At 44.9% G+C, this 16,617-nt stretch overlaps 1 protein-coding gene across 1 annotated transcript; it reads right to left on the reverse strand.

The window, feature by feature from the left end:
* Nucleotides 1-279: 279 nt before the first annotated feature.
* Nucleotides 280-13,927, reverse strand: COQ9 (coenzyme Q9). The gene is made up of 8 exons (XM_021717546.1): nt 13,745-13,927; nt 10,909-11,044; nt 5,177-5,319; nt 4,811-4,895; nt 2,945-3,049; nt 1,598-1,753; nt 1,215-1,268; nt 280-882 (listed from the first exon to the last, which is right to left on the reverse strand). Exons 3-8 carry the CDS (start codon nt 5,287-5,289, stop codon nt 847-849), a joined length of 549 nt encoding a protein of 182 aa, XP_021573221.1. The 5' UTR covers nt 5,290-5,319; nt 10,909-11,044; nt 13,745-13,927; the 3' UTR covers nt 280-846.
* Between the last annotated feature and the right edge of the window lie 2,690 nt (nt 13,928-16,617).

Below are 16,617 nucleotides of genomic sequence, written 5' to 3' on the forward strand. Positions count from 1 at the left end.
AGAGGCTGAGAAAGTTACTGAGACTAAATCAAATGAAATGCTGATAGACGAGAGCAGCCAAAGAAGCTGATGGCCTGGGGTAAGGTGCCTGTTACCCAAGAGGCATAAAGTTGCCATAATTGCCCAGTAGGTATTAGGCAGCACCAGGGCTAGAACTCAGGTCACCTTATCCACAACACTACTGTCTCCCTCTGGGCTGTTGGATACCTATCATGGTCTTCATGGAAACTAACTACACAATAGGAAACTGCTTCAAACATATTTATTATTATTTTTAAAGATGCCAAATATGCTAATAGTCCTGCAAAGCATGCTGGTGTAATATGACACCAGGCCTGGGATCACACTTCTGTACAGCAAACACCTGTCTCAGGTGCAGCAGTTTTTTGAGAGGGTTCCCAGAAGCAGCATCTCAGGATGCCTGAGAGGGATGAACTGCAAGGAACCCGTGTGTGCACTTGCCAGTGCTGTGCAAGAAATGAACTGCCTGGTGGTGTTTTCAGACCTTGACATTCTAGGATGGTTAAAACACGGTTAAGGTGCTGAGACCATGACAACGATGTGTTAGGCTTCCGTGGCTTGGATGAGAGTCTCATTTTTCAATCCTACAGCTGCAATGCGGAATCACATCAGGAGGACTGGCTTGGTAATAGGAACTGAAGAAATAGCCCAATCCCAGGCCAGAATGGTATCATCAAGTATCCCAGTGGCTGTGGCAGTGACTCAGAAATCCTTCAGTGTGTTCTCATTATCGCCTGGTTATGTGGACAGTACTTCATACTTTTCAAAGCTCTTTTAATCCATCTGCTCATCTTCTTCCAGGCCCTCAAGCCACATACCTTCCTCTCACCGGCGCTGGTTTAGACCTGTTAAATTCTTGAGCTGATACAGGGATGGAAACAGAGAGAGTGGTGAGGACTTGCCCTACCTCTAGTCTCCAATGGGAAAAGATCCAGGTTTTCAAGGTGGCAGGTATGGCTATGATAGAGATATGATATACCAGGGTCCCAGAAGTCAATGATATTTCTTGATACCAGTAAAAAATAAAGAGGCAGGGTATTCAGAATCAGGACACTAGGGCTGAATCAGCCTCAGTCTTATTATTAGATTTCCAGTTTAAGGCTACAAAACCATGTGGGGTCAGTGACATATGTCAGTATCACAGGGCCAGGGTAGGATGGGGGTTAGGCAGAGATAAGATTGGTGGTACTCACCGTCACTGCTGCACCCATGAGTCCTTGTACTAGTGCCTCTCCAGTGGACTTTACCTAGGAGAAGTCAGAGTCAGAGCCAGGTTCCCTTAAGACCCTAACATACACTTAAAAGTGGGACAGGAAGGACAAATCAGGGGACCCATGGCCCCAAAAGATGGAGTCAAGTGTACTAGAAGGAGAACCTATGGACAACACAGTCACAAATGAGCAAAGCATGGCTCTCAGGGAAGGACTGACAAGCAGAATAACCAGCCAAGCTCCCTGGGGAGGCCCTTAGGACTGTCAGCTGAGACCAAAAGAGATCAACAGCCAGGTGACCAGCGGCGGCCTGAGGAGGATGAGTATGCCTTCTTGAGAGGGTTCCCATATTAGGCCCCAACTACCTGCTTGGCAGTATGGCCCATGTTCATTGCATCATTAATTCGGTTTTCCAGGAAGCTCCAAGTGTTCTCGAAGTCTGGAGAGGAGTCCTGCATCATCACCAGCTCTGTTGTGTTGTAGATGCCAGCAAGCACAGCTCGGCGGGTATACCAGTTAAACTGCAAATACATTCACACTATTGCTATGGCCTAGGGGAAGTCTAGAGTAGCTCCCACCCAAGGCCATAGGGATTCCTAGGTTTCCTCCTGATTTCTTCTTTCCATCACAGATACATCTGGCCTTCTGGACTAACACTATTGTCTGAAACTTGGCTGGGCATCAGAATTACCTGGGAGATTAAAAATGCAAGCCTTTGGGCCCAACATCTTAAGAGTAAGAGCCTATGAGTCTGAATTAAGTGCCAGGAATCAGGAAGTTCAATAAGCATTGTAGGTGATCTGGCCACATTCAATCCTATTTGGAACTGTCAGTGAAATGCCTAAGTCTTATGACATTTCAGTTCCAGGGTGGCTCTGTGCTCAGCCAGTTATTACCAAACCTTGGTGTGCTCATCAGTAAAGTGAGGGCTGAGACAGGATTATGGACAGATTACAGTACTCGGGCAAGGCTCAGAGTTCAAGTCCCAAAGCAACTTATGACCATTTTGGCAAATACTCTTCAGAGGACCAGCTCAGCTGCTTGGTGTTTTATTCCTTTAATTTCTTTGCTTTCTAATTTCATTTTCCTACCATCTCTGTTGGTGGTATGCTTCCACATGAAGTAGGTTTATTAAAGCACTTTGTTATAACTATGGTGGAAGTATCTCTGTGCCTCCTCCTCTTGGATTCCACAAAGTACTATTGCATTTTAATTTCTTTTATGAGAGTGTACAATGTTTTTCAACTTCCTACCAGAAATTTGATAGTATTAACAAGCCAGAGTCCCTCCTGCTGCCTTTTAAAGGGGCTTACTGATGATCTCTTAGCAAAGCCGACCAAGATGGTCTAGAGAGGGGAGTTTCGTTTTAAAGCATTTTTTTTTGCAAGAGGAATTCTGCTGCAGAATCCACATCTTAGGAGTGTGAGGGGGAAATGGACACACAGTCCAATCCCAGGGCCCTCTGATGCCTTGTGTCACCACCATAGGCTAGAAGAAATAGTTTCTGGTTTGTGGCCAGAATGCTGGTCCCTGAATGAGGACAACCTCAATCCCATTCTGGTTTGTTGAGGGACCTTCCTCAGACACTAGATGACAATGACACTGCAAGCCCCCTGAAGGGACTTGTGATCCAAGAAATCTCACAAACTTTTTGAAGAAATGCTTAACCCAAGCCTCTCCCAGTTTCCTGTGGGCCTGCAGAGAGCACTCACATCAGTAGACTGGTCCCCAGCGTAATGCCACATGTCATCCACCATGCTGGTAAGCAGGCTCAGGCTGGATGGGATGTTGTGGGGGAGCATGAGAATGCTGAGAGCCTGAGGAGGAAATGGCAGAGGAGTAAGTACCACACACAGGTAAGAGCACATTGGTGGCCAGCACTTCCCCACCTCTCCAAAAGGTATATGAGGGACCCTGCCCAGCTCCGGCTATCTGAGACCCACCTATTCACTCACCAGTATGAGTTCCAGACAACTAAAAACCCTGACTACAGTTGATGGGAGCCAGGGACATAGTACCAGAGCTGGTACAATCATGTTCTCCATCTCTCGCATATGGAATTAGGAATGCAGAGAGCCAAAGGGTCTAGACTGGTCTAAGCAAGGATGGGAAAGGATGCCCTATTTTGTCACACAGAGAAAGAAGCAGAAATAGGAAGGAAGTGTGGGGGTGGTTTCCAGGACCAAATACTAGGCTATTCCCAGGACCAGTAGCACCCTGCCCTTGTTGCACCATTCCATCACAATAAATTCCTCCCTTTTTTTTTTAGTAGGAGTCTCACTCTGTCGCCCAGACTGGAGTGCAGTGGCCACTCCCGGCCACCGCAGTCTCAACGTGCTGGGTTCCGGCGATCCTTCCACCTCAGCCTTCTGAGTAGCCGGAATTACAGATGTGCGCTACCACACCCGGCTAAGTTTTTGATTTATTGTAGAGATGTGGTCTCGCTGCCCAGGCAGGTCTCGAACCCGCGGGCTCAGGCAATCCACTCACCTCAGCCTCCCAAAGGCGTGGGATTATAGGCTGAGCCACCGAGCCCGGCTTCCTCCCTTTTTTTCAAACTCAAGATGATTTGTTTCCTGAAACCCAGAATTCACCAACTAATACAAGTGATGGCATAGACCAGATTCTCTTCATTATCGGGTATCAGCTCTTCCTGCTCTTGCCACTTTATCAACTCTACAGTCCGTTGGTTGAGGCCTGCAGGAGCTGGTCAGAGGACCCGAACTGGCTAAAAGGTTTTCTCTTAGTGACGTAGCCCAGAAGGAAATGCTGCATTGAATCAGGAAGGTAGCCAAGGGCCTGATACATACACTTCTACCATTTTAACCTCAAGGTGGAATGTAATGGGGCCAGGTGTGTAAAAATCAAGTGTGGCAAGGGACAGGACTTGACTCCTGGCTGTGATCCCTTCAGATCCAGCCTGGGGTTAGGCACACTATAGGTGTCCAAATGTCTGTCAATTGAATGAATGAATGAAATTACATGCTCAATAGTCTTCCAGCTGGGTAAAGGACACTAGATGTCTGAGTCCTTCTCATTTCTGGTGTGCTTTGACTCTACTTTCTTAACTCAGAGAATGGCCCACACTGTGACATGCTTTGAAACAGAGGAAAAAGGAAGCTTCAGAAAAGGGGAAAAGCCCTTGGAGTGAATACTCCGATCCCCAAGCATCACACTGATAATCTGACAAGAAGTCCCAGTCCCTGAGATCTGAAACATGACAGGGCTGTTACTCAAGTGAAGACAGCCAATTAAATCCTCTGGCTTTCCAACCTCCTTTATGGATTCCTCCTCACTGAAGACCTGATGGCACACTCAGGCCACTAGGACCCCATCTGGGATGTGGTCTAGTACCAGACTATTCACATTTACGAGAACTGAAACAGCTCAGAATTACTCTCTCTGGTACTCCCAAGTTTGAAACCTAGCTCTACCATGTGTACTATGTACGCTTGGGTTTATGGAGAAACTTAATGAGCTAACTTCTGAAGAATGTACAAAGTCTTCTGAGTGAAAGGTTCTGAGAATTATAAATATTAATATTATTATAGCTTTGGGCCTGGATATGGACTCTGTACCCGGGGCCAGTGCTCAATGTACGGGATCAGCATTCTCAGTCTGGTTTCCACTGCATCCCTCAGGAACTGGTCTGTCTTTCTCTTCCTGGAAGAGGGAAAAGAAAACAGTGTGTCTCTGGGTCAAAGGCAGGGGCTCAGTGCTACACTAATCACTCAGCCCTAAGGAGGAGGACCCCACCAGCTCCTGATGCTGGCCTAACTAAAGCTGTCAGAGACAGGCTGCTGGGTTCAGTCCCATCATAGCAGCAGGGCCACTCCATGCCACTCTCTTGGTTCTGCTTGGAATGGCCTCCTGGGGACAGCTGGTGGGGCCCAAGTTCCCCAATCCTTAGCTGCTACTCTGAGCAACAATATCACAGGACTTACTCTGCCTGGCCCAGCTGTACCAGCTTCTGCTCCTCCTCCAGCACACGGGTGAGCTGAGTATTGCACTGGGTCACAAAATGCAGTATTAGCTCACTGCCGTCATTTCCAAACATGCTGGATGCTGCACTGGAAAGACCCAGAGACTACAAAAGAAGAGAGAGAAAACAGAAGAGTGGTGGGCAAGTATAGTGAATATCTGTTGCCTGCTCATCACTAGTGTCTCTTCTATAACATCTGCTTGACTTTCAGTGGACACCCCCACTCTTGGTCCACGTGATTTGGGAGAAGCTGACCACAGCCAGACCCTTCATACTCCTGTTGGTCTGTGTGCAAAGTATGGGATCCCGGCTTGGATAACTGGAGCACAGCGGACACATGACCAAACCCAGGTCTTAAGAGCCCATCTCAGGCTAGTGCTGATGGGCAAGAGGTGCTCTCCTTCCATTGGGGCTGCTGAGCCACTTTTAGGTCTGCATGGAAAAGCCCCTACTGAGAAGGAAGCTCAGAGAAGAAAGCAGAGATGATGGAGAGACAGTTCCTGACAGCACATTCTTTTTTTTTTTTTTTTTGAGTTGGAGTCTCACTCCATCACCCAGACTGGAGTGCAGTGGCCGCTCCCGGCCACCGCAGCCTCGACCTGCTGGGTTCCAGCGGTCCTTCTACCTCAGCCTTCCAAGTAGCTGGAACTACAGGCGCGCACAACCACGCCCGGCTAAATTTGATTTATTGTAGAGATGAGGTCTCACCAAGTTGCCCGGGTGGGTCTCGAACCCGTGGGCTCAGGCAATCCACTCACCTTGGCCTCCCAAAGCGAGGGATTACAGGCTGAGTCACCAAGCCCGGCTCCTGACAGCACATTCTAAGAACACCATGCCAGAGCTACTTCTGGGCTTTGCTGTTATTACATGAGCCAAAACTTCTCTCTCTTACTTAAGCCAATTAGGGTTGAGCTCTGGCACTTACAACCTGGAGTCCTAACTAATACAAGAAAAGGCTTGGGAAGAATACTCGTACCTCCTTTTCTGACAAATTAATTTAACCTGTATCTCTTAGAAGCTGGGTCTCTCAGTTGTTTAAAACAACAACAAACTTTTCTTAATGAGTTGCCAAGGAGTTAACAAAGCCACAAAAGCCCTTTGCTATTTCTGATATACAATAGTCCTCAAGCATCTACTGGAGACAGAGCCCTGTCAGCAGCAGGGACAGAGGGCAGGAGAGAAACAAAAGCTATTAAATATAAATTCCTACTGCTGTGAGTGGGGAAAGCACCTCTTTTGGTGGGAGTACATAGCCTTTCAAGAGGACAGTTTGGCACATGACAGAGTTACAGCAGTAGCAATACTAACAGTGACTGCAGGCTTACTAAGTGTCTGGCACCTTGCTAAGCACATGACATACACTGTCTCACTGCATCTTCCCAACACCTCTATTGTGGGAGGAGGTGGTATTACCACTCACATTCTACACATGAGGAAACTGAGGCTTAACACTCTCAACCACAAGGCTCTATTGTCTCCAATATGTATCTAACAAGAACCTTAAAAATAGACATACCCTTTGGGACAGTTACTGTCTCACTGCTGCAAACCTGCCCTATGCTATTTGTGATGCCAGGGTTAGGACTCTGCAAATCACATTTCTAAGTCCCATCAGGATCTGCCAATAGGATTGCTAGAGGGAGTGGGCAGGGCTGGAGGAGGAAGGGGCTTGTCTTTCCTCTCTACTTCCTGTCTGCTTGTGATGTTTATCTGCTGTGTCTGAGATGACCATCACCTCAGTGAGGTTTCCTCACCCGGCAGAAGCAGTTCTCTTCTGAAGCAGCGACTGAACTCAGTCTGCAGTCTTCCCAAGCCACCATCCTCTCCCCACTTCCAGCCCCCAGGTAAAGTGCCAGCCCCAGGTGACCTTCCTCTAAGCTCAGCAACAGCACCAGCTGAGGAGCAACTCCTCCTCTATGTTCTGTGATTCCCCTCCACAGGGACTTTCCTTCAGGTTCCTAGTTCTAATTAATTCCAACTCTTCGTTTTATTCTCTTAGCCCTGGGGATGGAGCTGCTTCCTACAGTTGCCACCTCCATAATGCCGTAGTATTCTCTTTATCTTTATACTTCATTAATCTTTGTATTAAATTCTCTCTATTCAAATAACTGATGTGGTTTCTATCTTCCTGACTGAATCCTGACTAACACACTCCCTAAAAGAGCAACTCTACTTTAAAATTTGTCATAAAGAAATTAATCAGAAATGTGCTCAAATATGTTGTACAAATAGGTTTACAATACTAAAAGATTGGGGGCCAGGCATGGCAGCTCATGTCTGTAATCCCAGCACTCTGGATAACTTGAGATAAGAGGATTGCTTGAGGTCAGGAGCTAGAGACCAGCCTGGAAACATAGCGAGATTCCATCGTTACAAAAAAATTAAAAAGTGAGCCAGGCATGGTGGCATATGCTTGTGAGTTCCAGCTACTCAGGAGGCTAAGACAGGAGGATTACTTGAGCCCAGGAGTTCAAGGCTGCAGTGAGTTATGACTGCACCACCACACTCTAGCCTGGGTGGCAAAGCGAGACCCTACTTAAAAAAAAAACAACAACAACAAAAAACCTACTAAAAAATTGGAAACAACTCAAATGTTTATTAACTGAGGTCAAGAAAATACAATAGGCATCATGTAGTCATTATGAATGGGGATATGCAGAGAAAAAAGGTAGTTAACCACAGAATATAAAATACAGTCTGATTTCTCCACACAATTCTGTTACATTTCTGTCCTCAACTTACTCTACCACTTTCTGAAAGGATTCTTTCCAACAATCTCTACTACCCCCAACCTCTGTCCCTTCTATCTTTCCTATAAGCCTCAGGTTCAGAGGCTACTTTGCAGAGGAAAGAGAAACCATCCCCTGGGAACTCCCTTAATGTTCTTCTAGAAACTAAACCTGCAGTTGCTAAGTGTGGTGGCTCATGCCTGTAGTCCCAGCTACTCAGAAGGCTGAGGCAGGAAGATTGCTTGAGCCCAGGAGTTTGAGGCTGCAGTGAGCTACGATCGTGCCACTGCACTCCAGCCTAGGCAACAGAGCAAGACCCTGTCTCGGGAAAAAACAAAAATCAAAAACGAAACCTGCAGCTTTCTTCTCCAGCTTCACACCTGATACATCTAAGACCAGTTCTTCCATCTGTCCAAGAAATCTTGTAATTCCTGCCTTCAAGCCACCTCACACTTTTGATTTTGCCTATTTTCTCTAGTAAACTCACACTCACTCTTCCCACTAGTGTTCAATCATATGCAAACTTCCACCCAATTTCGCCTGCGTGGTACACCCTAGCTCTCTTCTGCCCTCACAGCCAAACACCCTCTACTTCCTCACCTTCTACTCATGCCTCAACCTACTCCAACTGATTTCTGACCCAGTACTCCATCCAAATAGCTACTGCTACAGTAACCACATCTAGCTGCTTAATCCACTCTCCTGCTCTGCCTCCAACATCAGGAAGCTCTAATTCAGACTTCATGGATGGTGTATCTTACTCTACTCTTCCCTATAAACGTCAGAGTTCCTTGAAGGTCTAGACTCTTTTCTTAACACACTAAGCTCATGCCCTGGGTAAACTCACTGACTTATTAGATAGATTAGATAGATAGATAGATAGATAGATAGATAGATAGATAGATAGATAGATAGATAAACCGATAATGCCCAAATGTATATCTCTAATCCAACTATCTCCTCCAGCTCCAGACATGCATGCCTGAACTAAGTCCCTTGGTTGACTCAAAGATGCCTCACACTCAACAAAGATCAAGACTGTACCTATGATCCATCCCCAAATCTGATCTTCTTCCAATGGCCCTAATCTTAGAAAATGACACCATTAAAAAAAAATAAATTTAAAAAGATTTTTTTAAAATGCAGCAATGTGGATGGAATTAGAATCAATAATGCTCAGTGAAAAAAAAAAGAAAACAACACCACTGTATAGCTATACATGCAAACTGGCAAATCTGGCACCATGTTGTCACTCTCCCATGTCTAACCTATCCCCAATCTACCCACTTGTGTCTAGTTCACCATCACTGCTCCAGGTCAGACAACCTCATCTCTCCAGGATGACTGACAGCAGCCCCCAGTGAATCTCTTTGCCTCCAATCAACTTGTCATCCAGCAGCCAAAATGAGCACTTTGAAGTGTCAGATGTAATTCTGTATCTTCGACGATTCTTAGAATAAAAACCTAACTCCTCATCATTACCTTCAGGGTCTTGCTTCATTTGGCTTCAACTGAACTTTCTCCAGATTTACTCATCTCAAGTTTCTCTTCCTTCATTCCCTGCTGGGTTTTTGTGGTTCTTTCAACACAGTAAGCATCTTCCAATTTTGCACATGTTTTTTCTCTATCTGGACTTGTCCATCCCCAGTCCACCAAACTAGGTAAGGTCTACTCATTCCTTAGTTCTCAGCTCAAAACCCTTTCCTGGCTGCAGTGTGCCATGACTGTGCCATTACACTCCAGCCTGGGAGACAGAGTCAAACCCCAACTCAAAAAAACAAAACTAAAAAATAAAAAATGAAAGCCATTCCTGACCATCAAGGAACCTGAACTCATATTAGATCGAGTTCCTCTATTATATGGCCCAACAGCACCTTTTCTTGATAGCTCTTATCACATTTTCTAAGTATATATCTCTATATATGTGATTAATGTCACTAAACTGGAAGCTCAACAAGGACAGGAACCATGTTCATCTTGACCACTGCCATATCCCTAGGGATATTGCAGTACCTAGGGCACACTATTAGCTCAATAAATAGTTAAATAAATGATTAATAAAGCTCTCTGAACTTTATTGAAAGAATTAGGCATTAAAATGTTGATAGCAGAATCTCTGGTGTGATTATAGATGATTTTTACATTCCCTTTTATATGTTTGTATTGTTTAAAGCTTTCACAATGAGCATACAGTGGAGACAGAGTAGACACATTTCATTTATATGACTTCTGTTACCATATGTGCTCTTGGGAGATAGTGAGATAAGACAAATACCAGTTAATCTTAAGTAAAGCAGTAAACTTGTCCACTGTCCAAGCTTGGAACGAGAGACATGACTATAATTCCTTCAGTGTCTGTCCTCATAGACCTCATAGGATGGTATCTGGCTATGCTGGATGATCCCACACAACACGGCCTAAATATGAGCCTACTGCTTAATTCAAAGCAGCAATCTTTTCCAATGCAGGAGGAAATGCTATTAGACTTATTAAGAAAAGTCAGTTGTGTTGGTCTCCAAAGTGGTGCCTTCTTGGGGATTCTCAAACACCACATTTTATTAATTCTAAGATGCATATACTTTAAAATATCTGTGTGAAGCACAGAATTGATGATTTGTCATAATTTAATAGGCAGCATTGTTTCTTTTTTATTAATGCACAAAAATGTTGCTTCTTATAACTGGTAACATTTTAGGGCCAACAAAATATGCTAGTCTTGATCACAGACAATTCTTGCCTAATGGGTAGTCTTTAGAACATAACTTCCCCAAACCAACTCCATTGTTCATTCTTTTTACAATTAAAAAATAAAGCCATTTCTACTATATTTGGGGGGGGAGGGGGACTCCAAAACAGAAAATCTTGCAGATAGGCTGCAAGAAGGGATGAAGTTCTCTGCTCTGCCTGGTGTGATCTTGGTCCTGGCTGATCTTGGTGGTGCTGCCCCACCTTCACCTATACACACCTGGGCTCCTTCCGCAATGGCCTCTGCTGTCCACCCATGAGCGGGCACAAACTCCAGGGCTGCTGTCAGGATGCGGTGCTGTAGCTGCTCCTCATTCTCATAGTCCTCCTCCTCCTGGCCACCTTGGTCTGTATACCTGACACACAGGGACAGAGCCCAGCACACTTCAACCACTGCCTACTGCTTGAAGGCACAAGAGACCCGACCAGAAGCCAGGGCCTCTGGATCTCCTCTAAGCACGTGTTGGAAGGACATTTACTCTTGTGTTTCATGCCAACAGAGTAAATATTAGATTTTTTCTCCCCTCTACATAGCCACTGAGACAAGGGATCCAGCCTGGTGAAGTCATGGGGCATGCAGGCACTGTTCCTAAAGCACCTGAATTTGCCTGTCTAGAACTCTCAGCACAATGTGCTCAGACGGTTTATCTCTATTTGCATCACTCCTTGAGACCAGGAACAATGAATAGTTATATTATTCATAGGGCCTGGCTATGTAAGTCCTCAAAAAACATTTGTTGGATTGAAATGAAAAGTACTGTGATTTGGAAACCAGAAAAACTGACAAGGAACACTCTAATTTTAGATCTAGAGGAACTTTTCAGTGGCAGGATTAGGAAGAAAAAAAATCTAATGGAAATGTAAATCATTATTACCTTTCTGAAGGGCAATTTGACCCCACATATGTAACACATCTTTTCACATCCTTTGACTCACTACTCCCATTTCTTTTTTTTTTTTTTTTTTTGAGAAAGCAGGATTTATTGGGGGGACAGAAAAGCTCCCATAGTTGGAGGGGACCAGAGGGAACTGTCCCCCAGACCTTTTACAGTGAGGTACAATCACGGGTTTCTCATGAATCCTGAGACAGGAGCATGTGATCCAGCAGACAAGGCACATGATCAGATTGTTCCTCTGAATAGATGGGGAGAGCTTAGAGCGTCTACCTAGGTCCTGAGTGCCCACATGTTATACAGCAAGTCCACACGCTGGGTTAGCCCAGCTGGTTTGGGAGTCTTGTGGGCAGTTTCCTTTTCTGATGGCCAAAATGGAGAACTGGCTCCTCCCAGTGGGTGTGCAGGTTCTGATTTCTCCTTGTGTGGTGGAATGGCTGGGCCCGCAGGTCCTGCTCACAGGTCCAACAACCAGGACGTCCCGCTGGAACCCACCGAGACCGCGACCTGCCAATGGCAGGGGTCACCGACACTTGTTCTTTCACAAATCAACACTTCAGGCCAACACCAGGCCAGCATCGCAGTTGTCCCTCACGGATTCTGCAGGCTGCGTGTGTCGCTCACGGTTAAAGGCGCCACCCGGGAGTGCGTTTGGCCCCAGTTATGCATGAGCACTGCTCTAGCGCTGCAGCCTGACCCAGTGCCACGCACAAGCGGGTGGGGCTCAAAGGCAGCGCGTACTACTCCCATTTCTAAGGAGAGATTCACACACGTTATCATATTATTTCTCATTATTAGTAAAGGAAATCTAAATATCCATCAATAAGAGACAGGTTAAATGAATTTTGGCACAGCCATTTGCTGGAATGTTATATAACCATCAAAATAATGTAAACGACTGGGTGCGGTGGCTCAAGCCTGTAATCCCAGCACTTTGGGAGGCCGAGGTGAGAGGATTGCCTGAGCCCACGGGTTCGAGAACACCCTGGGCAACTTGGCGAGACCTCATCGCTACAATAAATCAAAAATTAGCCAGGCACAGTAGCAAGCAACTGCAGTTCCAGCTACTTGGAAGGCTGAGGCGGAAGGATTGTCTGAGCCCAGCCAGTCAACACTGGGGTGACTGTGAGTGTGCCACTGTACTCCAGCCTGGGCAACGAAGTGAGACTCCAACTCAAAAAAATAAGAAATAATGTAAACTGTGAAAAGGCATTACAAATGTAATATTGAAAGAAAAAACAAGGCCGGGCTCGGTGGCTCAGCCTGTAATCCCAGCACTTTGGGAGGCCGAGGTGAGTGGACTGCCTGAGCCTGTGGGTTTGAGACCAGCTCGGGCAACTTGGCAAGACCTCATCTCTACACTAAATAAAAAATTAGTTGGGTGTGGTAGTGTGCTCCTATAGTTCTGGCTACTTGGAAGGCTGAGGCAGAAGGATCGCCAGAGCCCAGTGAGTGTGCCATGACACTCCAGCCTGTGCGACAGAGTGAGACTCCAACTCAAAAAAAAAAAGAGAAAGAAAAGAAAGAAAAAACAGGCTCTGGAACAGCATGTGGAGTATAATTAATCATTTATTATATACTAAATAAGCTTAGAGAAACATCCAAAAGGATATTCACAATGTTAGCAGGGTTATCTGTTTGTGATTTTGGATAAATTTTGTTTTATTTTTGGGAACTTCTCTATACTGTTTAGATGTTTTAGAATATGCAGGCATTGATTTTATAAAAACAAGTTCTTCTTGAAAACAATGGAAGGTAAAGAGGGGGCCAGAGCTGGGTACAGTGGCTCATGCCTGCAATCCCAGCACTTTGGGAGGTGGAGGCGAGAGGACTGCCTGAGCCTAGGAGTTTGAGACCAACCTGGGCAACTTGGCGAGACCTTGTCTCTACAATAAATAAAAAAAATTAGCCGATGTGTTGGTATGCGCCTGTAGTTCCAACTACTTGGAAGGCTGAGGCGAAAGGCTTGCCTGAGCCCAGAGGGGCGAGGCTGCGGTGGCAGTGAGCCACTGAACTACAGACAGGGTAACAGAGCAAGACTTCGACTCAAAAAAAACCCCAAACAAACAAAAGAGGGGACAGAGAGAGCAGAAGTGGAGGAAGAGCAGATATGCCCTAGCACGCAAAGTGTCCAGAAATGGTGGACTGGGATCTGGTGCCTACCTGGGGGGTGAATGAGAAGACTCTGGATTGGGTTTTTCTGTCCCCTGTGTCTCAGAATGCTGCTGAGAAAAAGATGGGGGCGGTTGCTGCTGCTGCTCATCTGAAGACCTTAGCCCCACAGCTGAAGCATGGAAGGCACGTGGCACCAGGGGTGGTCGGCAACGGGACACTGAAACAGAAACAATGCTGGTCAGTCAGAGACATTCACCAGAGGACCCTTTGAGACCCAGAATGGAAACACAGGCAGGAAGGAGAAAAAGCAGGGCAGAGACTCCTCCAGAGCCACTTAGCCAAGTGCTCGTCTCACACAAAAATTATGGGTAAATTGGAAACCTTGGGACATGATGTGGTGGTGAAAGTGGTGAGCCAGGAAAGGGAAGATGACCTAGTATCTCAGCCTGTTTCATTTGTTAGCTGTGTAGTAATGGGAAAACTATTTCACCCCAATGTGCAGATTTGAAACGTGGAAATTTAGAGTAATAAGCTCTACTTGTTCAATGTTGTGAGGCCGAAACAAAAAGTGAAAGTAACTTAAAATGTTACATATTTATATGTTATGGCAAGAATACTGGAGTAGTAATTACTGATCTAGTAATTACTGATCTCAGTACTGGGCCAGGTACATTGGATCATGCCTGTGATCCTAGCACTTTGGGAGGCCAAGATGGGAGGATGGCTTGAGCTCAGGAGTTTGAGACCAGCCTGGGCAACACAGCAAGATCTTATCTCCACAAAAATAAAAATAAAAAGGAAGGTCTCAGTATTGACACCCCCAGTGCTTAAATGGTGTTTCTGGACAAGTTCCTCATCTCTATCTGCATTCTCATCTGTAATATTTGTAACACCTCCAATTACTTTAGGAAAGATCAGTAGTATGCTTTGTAAGCATAAACTCATATTACCTTTTAACTTCCCTACATTCTATTATAAACATTTTCAAACACACAAAGAATTATGGAATGAACACCGGTATATCCACCACGAGGCTGTACACATCAATCAATCATGCTTTTCATTCATCCATCTTGATTTTCGATGCGTTTGCTGCAGATCTCAATATTCTCTATCTCTAAACATCTTAGAGTGTATAGCATTAACTAGAGTTTTAAGTCCACTGTTCTTTTATTGAGATGCCATTTATATGCAATAAAATGCATAATCTTAAGTGTACCATTCTGTGAGTTTTGCAAACATATACACTTGCATAGCCTAAACACAACTTAAACGGAGAACATTACCATCACCTCAGAAAGTTCTTTTATGTCCTTTCATCGTAGTTCCCTGTTCATGCTTGTTCTGAATTTTTCACCCTAAATTAATTTTTGCTTGTCTTAATTTTGCTTGTTTTGAATTTCATCTAACTGTACATTTTTCTTAAAGCTTCTTTCACTTAGTATATTTTTGAGATTGATCCATATTTTTGTGTAAGTCAGATCTGATGAAGATTCTCTCCTTGACCAAACTTTAGCCAAGCTCCTCTGAGCCTTCTTACCTAGACTCAACCGCGGCCTATACAGACTTGAACACACACTCAAGGCCATATTTCTAAGACGACCGTAGCCTCCTTTAAAGAGATGTCTGAAAAAACTCAAGACTGTCAAAAAACTTTACTGTTTGTTTCAGCCAACACTGTGGATAGGGCCTTTGTCTCCCTGAAGAAACACAGAATCCCAACTTCAACAATTGCCAGCTAGCAGACAGTATGTCTAAACCCCGTTTACACTAAACCTTTCCTGAATCTACTGAGCCCCACCTACCCTTTTCCCTCCTCCCTCACTTGTCCTTTAAAATGCCCAGTTACTTCTGCAAGAACTGAACTCAAGGTCCGACAAGTGTATACACTTGCATAATAACCTCAAGGTTGAGTTCCGTTCATGCTGTACTATTTTTCCTATTGCAATAGTTATTACTGATTAAAATCTGCCCTTACCACTTTAATCAGTGACCAGCTTTGTGTAACTCTGAGATTTTTAGATTTTATTGCAAAGTAGTATTCCATTAAGAAACACTATTCTGTTGATGGACACCTAGGCTGTTTCTGTGTTTGGGAACACAGCTGTTATGAATTTACTCCTACAAACCTTTTTGTAGACACATACTTTCATTTCTTTTGGGTAAATACCTAAGGGTGGATTTGTTGAGTCATAGGCATTACTTTTACTAAACATGTTTAGTTCGAAATTTTGTATAAAAGCAACAAAAGGACACTCATTTAAAAAAAAAATCTATGGAATAACTTAGGAAACGATAATTTTTAAAGAAACAGGACATTATGTATAAAAAAATCAATATTTTAGTAAAAGTACAGACAAAAATGGAGCAAATATCTATAAAACTTTGAAAAAGAAAAGGGCAGTTGCAAACTATGACTGTGAAATCCCTTGGGTAAATGAGAAGACTAGATGAAACACAAGAGAACAGTTCATCAGTTTTATATTCATGTCGATGTGTCAATGCATACATTCTATTTATGGAAGGCGATCTGGGTTTTCCACTTACGGAACTCATGGAAAGCTTCCTCTTTAGGAAAACAGTTATTTTAAAGAACTCAGATGTAGAAACAGAAAGAGTATATGGCTGCACAGGTGGTGAGAGAACACCATAGTTGGTGAAGTGGTGGGGAAATGACTGACTTTTGGGAAACACTGGCCGCTCTCTGTGGCCATTTCCACCTGTCCTTCGAGGTGACTTGGCAATGGAGTTGAGGACGGGTCCACCACTGCCTTTCGTAACCAACAAGCGTGTGACCTTGGGTACCCCAGCCCAGTCTGGGGCTACGTCAACTCCATGGAATGGGGTGACACGCCCCGCCTCATTGCTCTTGCCCCTCGCAGCTCGACACTAGGGACCGAAGCGACGCCGGCGGCTCCGCG

Source organism: Carlito syrichta, unplaced genomic scaffold, assembly GCF_000164805.1.
Source record: "Carlito syrichta isolate Samal-C Ts95f unplaced genomic scaffold, Tarsius_syrichta-2.0.1 Scaffold309854, whole genome shotgun sequence".
Taxonomy (NCBI): Eukaryota; Metazoa; Chordata; class Mammalia; order Primates; family Tarsiidae; genus Carlito; species Carlito syrichta.

Coding starts and splice junctions, on each gene's coding strand:
- COQ9 (XM_021717546.1), bottom strand. CDS start 5,289: ATGTTTGGAAATGACGGCAGTGAGCTAATACTGCATTTTGTGACCCAG. Junction 3,050..4,810: donor ACATTGAGCACTGGCCCCGG/GTACAGAGTCCA, acceptor TTTCCTCCTCAG/GCTCTCAGCATTCTCATGCT. Junction 1,754..2,944: donor CTGGGGACCAGTCTACTGAT/GTGAGTGCTCTC, acceptor ATGTATTTGCAG/TTTAACTGGTATACCCGCCG.